Raw genomic sequence first — 5,141 nt, 5'->3', positions numbered from 1 at the left:
CATCTGTTTGTTAACACATAGTGCACATTCTAACTAGAGTTAAGTCATTTGGTGTGGTAGCCCAGTCACACACAGATAGTTAAACATACATTTCTCATGGTTCTTTGGACATATGTCTTGGCAGTAGAACAGCTTAAGGGGTGTTTGGTCATATCCCATCCCTTTACATTCATTCCATGTGTGTGGACACAGACATGTCTGCTGATGCAGCAGCTTGTTTTCTTACACTCAGCAGCTATTATTCTCTATTTATTGTTCAATTTCATGTATACATATACAATTTCAATTTCATATATGCAGCAGTATATCCTAAATGCTCACAGCAGCTTGTCTGTGGGTGTATTGGCAGTAAGTCTCTGTCCTAGCCCTGCCACAGCCTCAGTGTAACAGATCTGTTCTGCCAAGACCAAAACTCTTAACTCTGAATTCTTACCAGCACACAGTAGCCCCTGGTAATTATCACGAGAACAGTTGTGTTTGTGCAATGGAGATGTTTGACAGAGGTGAATCTGAGATTCATTTCCTCTGCACTGAATCTCTTGTGTCCACATCTGAGTGTCTCCTTTGTCAAAAGCAGCTGCTCCCAGCACCTGTACAGGAGCCCCACAGTCCAGCTCTCTACACACAACCTCTGCATCCTGCTGGTCAAAGGCAGCGTCACACACTGACATCCACGTCTGATCATGAAGTATCTCTAACCTCCCAGAGCAACTGGTGTTTCCAGCAAGCTTGACATCTGAAGTAATATGAGAAAGAAATTTTAAAAACAAATGTGACAATGTTTTCATAAACTTTGTTATTTCAGTGTGTAAACCTTGTCATCATTGTTCAGCCACAAAGCACCATTTCTTATTAAGAAAACAATCAGGGTAAAATAATCAAATGGTTAATGAAGAGTTCATTTAAAGGATTAGTACACCACCACCACCAGTAAATGAATGAATAAAATGAATGAATAAAGAAAGAAAGAAAGAAAGAAAGAAAGAAAGAAAGAAAGAAAGAAAGAAAGAAAGAAAGAAAAAAGAAAGAAAGTCATGTCAATCCAAACTTGAACTGTGCAATACTGGATTTTGTTGATAATGATAAGTAGACAGTGATGTGCATCATTCAAAAATGTGTTTGTTAAAGTCTTATATTGTATTTACAGTATAAGCATGTTCTTGTTCTAGCTCATTTTAAATTGATTTCCAGGGGAATTTTGTCTTTATAAGTGCACTTTTTCTAACCTTATTAAATGTTATCTTTTATATCAAATTCTTGGCACTCTTGATCATGTGATGATATTGCATACATATATCACACATCATATTATTTAATAAAATATTATTGTTGATTAATAAAATGTTCAAAAGAACAGCATTTATTTGAAATATTAACACTTTAATAACATTATAAATGACATTACTGTCACATTTGATCAATTTAATGCTTCCTTGCTGAATAAAAATAAATTTCCTTTGTTTTTAAATCTTTCCTTCCTAAAGATTTAAAAGACTTTTAAATAGTCCAGTATCATGATTTCCACAAAATATTTAGCAGCACAGCTGTTTACAACATTGATATTCATGTGACACTGAAGACTTCTGAAAATTCAGCTTTGCCATCATAGAAATATTAAACATTTCAAAATATATGAAAAGTTATTTTAAATTGAAATATTTCTGTAATATTACTGTTTTTACTTTATTTTTCATCAGATAAATGCAGCCTTATTAGCATGAGACTTAAAAAAAAAAAAAATTACAAAATCACATTCCAAAATTTTGACCAGTAGTGTACAGTAATGTCATCTTACGGGTGTTTTACCACCTTAAAAAAAAAAAAAAAAAAATTCTAAGATTACATTAAACTCGTAATATTTCATTAAACTCCTACGAGAATAAAGTCGAAATATTACATTTAATAAAGTACAATGTTACGAGAATAAAGTCGAAATGTTACGAGAATAAAGTCGAAATATTTAGAATAAAGTCAAATTTACGAGAATAAAGTCGAAATGTTACGAGAATAAAGTAAATATTACGGAATAAAGTCGAAATGTTACGAGAATAAAGTCGAAATATTACGAGAATAAAGTCGAAATGTTACGAGAATAAAGTCGAAATATTACGAGAATAAAGTCGAAATGTTACGAGAATAAAGTCGAAATGTTACGAGAATAAAGTCGAAATATTACGAGAATAAAGTCAAATGTTACGAGAATAAAGTCTTAATGTTACAAATAAAGTCAAAATGTTACGAAATAAAGTCACAATATTACGAGAATAAAGTCGAAATGTTACGAAAATATAGTCGAAATATTACGAGAAAAAAGTGCTAATATTTCTAGAATAAACTCGTAGTAATACGAGATTAAAATCGTAGTATTTTGAGAAATGAAGTCAAAATTACGAAAATAAAGTCATATTTTTACGTGAATGTATTGCATGCTTCCACCCACAACACAAACCGACAGAAGCTGTCAATGCAACCATTAATTGGTATATGTTGAGTTTATCATATGAATATGCCACAATGCGTTGAGACCCCTCTTTCGCGCCGGTTTTCAACTCCTTCAGGATCGATTGCTTTATTTGATCATCATCCTCATAAGCCGTTTTTCCACTGTCGTGCAGAACGGTTCTTAGAACGCTGTCCGTCTCCGTTAGCATGCACATCCCCTCAGCATTTGTTGGTAACCTTATACCTGTCATCGCCTTCTGTTTATTTTTTGTGTCCTTTTTTTCTGTTATTTAACGAAGTCCCAAAAACAGAAATATCTGATCATCGTCCATATCTCTGTTTATATTACAATTGCGTTACCAAGGCAACGACTAACGCATTTGTATTTACATTCCAAAGAGTTCCGTTATCAGCACCATAGTGGAAAATGAAACCGTATCCGTGCTGACTGGCCCGGATCGGCACGGAACTTCTGAACGGTTAAATGAAGAGAACAACAGCCCGACAGTGGAAAAAGGCGATATGTTGTTTCTTGAGAAACAACATATCCTCTTCCAATAGCACACAGATGTAACCACCGATATCCGTGGAGTCGTTAACTGGTCGCCATTTCAGACTGCATAAAATTAATTTGCTCAATGTCTGTCTGATTTTTTCTTCTGAATAAATTAAGTTTCCTACATAATCGCTGCAGTGTCTGTTGACTAATTATAAGTCGGTGCTGATGCGCCAAAAGACAAAGAATTTCCTTATTGCTAAATAAGGTTAAGTCCTAACCTAAAGTAGGACTTAACCAGATCCTCCATATCCATAGTTTCAGTGAATTCTGATTTTTCTCATTTGAAATATTTCGAACTCAGCTTTATTCTCATAACAATATTAAACATTTCAAAATATTTCGAAAATTCTCGTAACATTTATTTTATTTCGTAATATTTCACAATTTTTCTCGAAATATTTCGACTTTATTCACCACCAGTAGTTTCAGTTTATTCTCATTAAATATTACGATTTTTCAAAAAAAAAAAAAAAAATCTTAAATTTTTTTTTAAATTTTGCACTAAAACTGTACAGTATCATCTAGCATGTGGCAGTTAAAATAATAGTTTTAAAACAATGCATATTGTACACCCATAATCCAAATTCATATGAATTTCTTTGTTTCTTTCACAAAAAGAGAATGTATAATTAAGAAATATCCAGGCACTTTCTTCAATGTAATGTAAGTGAAATAAGAAAAGAAAAAAAAAAGTTTGGGGAAGGTACCTGAGCAGATGACTCCTGCATCCTTAGTATGATCACAGTCATAAAAACTCCATTTTATTGATGCACAAATCTTCAGTGAAAATTCTGATCCAGTACATAACATGAGATCATCCCAGATTGGTCCTGATCCTTGTCCAAAGTGAGCACCACCCAGAGCATCTACAGGTTCTCCACAGTCCAGTTCTCTACACACCACTGCAGCATCAGCCAAATCCCAGTCATAATCACACACTGTTCCCCACTGACCTCTATGAAGAACCTCCACTCTACCAGCACAGCGACTGTGACCACCAACCAACCTCACTCTAACATTGTCTATATAATAAATTGAGAGGGTATCAAAAAACAAAAGGGGAAATTTAAAGAAACAAATGGACAAAGGTAAAGAATGAGGAAAGAAACACAAAAAGAAGAAAATAATACTATGTGATGTTTTGTTAGAGAATATTAAATTTGATTCCAGTTTATTAAAAAAAAAAAAAAAAAAAAGATCAAACCTGCACAAGCCAGTCCAACATGACTGTCATGAGAACAGTTTTTTCATGTGATGGTGATGTTGGACAGAAGTGTATCTGAGATTCATTTCCTCTGCACTGAATCTCTTGTGTCCACATCTGAGTGTCTCCTTTGCCAAAAGCAGCTGCTCCCAGCACCTGTACAGGAGCCCCACAGTCCAGCTCTCTACACACAACCTCTGCATCCTGCTGGTCAAAGGCAGCGTCACACACTGACATCCACGTCTGATCATGAAGTATCTCTAACCTCCCAGAGCAGCGAGAACCTCCAACCAGCCTGACACCTGAAAGAACAACATTTCAGTTATGGAAATCAATGCTGACTCCTTGAGGACAAAATCACATATTATAAGAAATCTTAATTTCTTTGATCCACTGAAATAAAAGATGATATTTGCTATGTTGACGTAGGAAATATGTGGCCGGTCATCAACACATGACTAGTCACACTCTTTTTGTTTGTTTGATTTGTTTTTTTTGTTTTGTTTTTTTTTCTTAAAGGGATAATTCACCAAAAAATTAATTTGCTGTTAATTTACTCACTCTCAGGTCATCCAAGGTGTACATGAGTTTTTTTTTTTTCAGTAGAACAGTAAAGAAGTTTTGTTGATGATTTTAAGGTTCATGAATTATAAAAGGCAAGTCAGTGGCTGCCCATCTTTGAGAATAAAAAAAGCATATCAAGGAATCCCAAACTAATACCAATGGCTCCTGATGATATATTGAGGTCTTATGAAGAGAAATTATTGCTCTGTACTTTATTTACATTATTGCCTGTAATCTATAGCCTCAGGCATCACATTTTTTTCTGACAATTTGTTTCAATTAACTAGTTCAGTTCACTAATTTGTTTATGTAATCATGCAAAGAAGTAACATACAGTAGCCTATATGCAATTATATTGTTAAAGCACCCAAT

General features: G+C 34.1%; 1 protein-coding gene across 1 annotated transcript; it reads right to left on the bottom strand.

Annotated features, from left to right (window-relative positions):
• Positions 1–317: 317 nt before the first annotated feature.
• Positions 318–4,507, bottom strand: LOC127160034 (soluble scavenger receptor cysteine-rich domain-containing protein SSC5D-like; the record flags this gene model as incomplete). Its single annotated transcript, XM_051102711.1, has 3 exons — positions 318–736; positions 3,709–4,023; positions 4,471–4,507. Coding segments are annotated over 3 exons (771 nt in total), but the record flags the coding sequence as incomplete, so codon positions are not given.
• Positions 4,508–5,141: the final 634 nt, after the last annotated feature.

The sequence above is a fragment of the Labeo rohita genome, unplaced genomic scaffold (genome assembly GCF_022985175.1).
Source record: "Labeo rohita strain BAU-BD-2019 unplaced genomic scaffold, IGBB_LRoh.1.0 scaffold_2799, whole genome shotgun sequence".
Lineage (NCBI taxonomy): Eukaryota > Metazoa > Chordata > Actinopteri > Cypriniformes > Cyprinidae > Labeo > Labeo rohita.
This window is presented reverse-complemented; position numbering and strand designations above follow the sequence as displayed.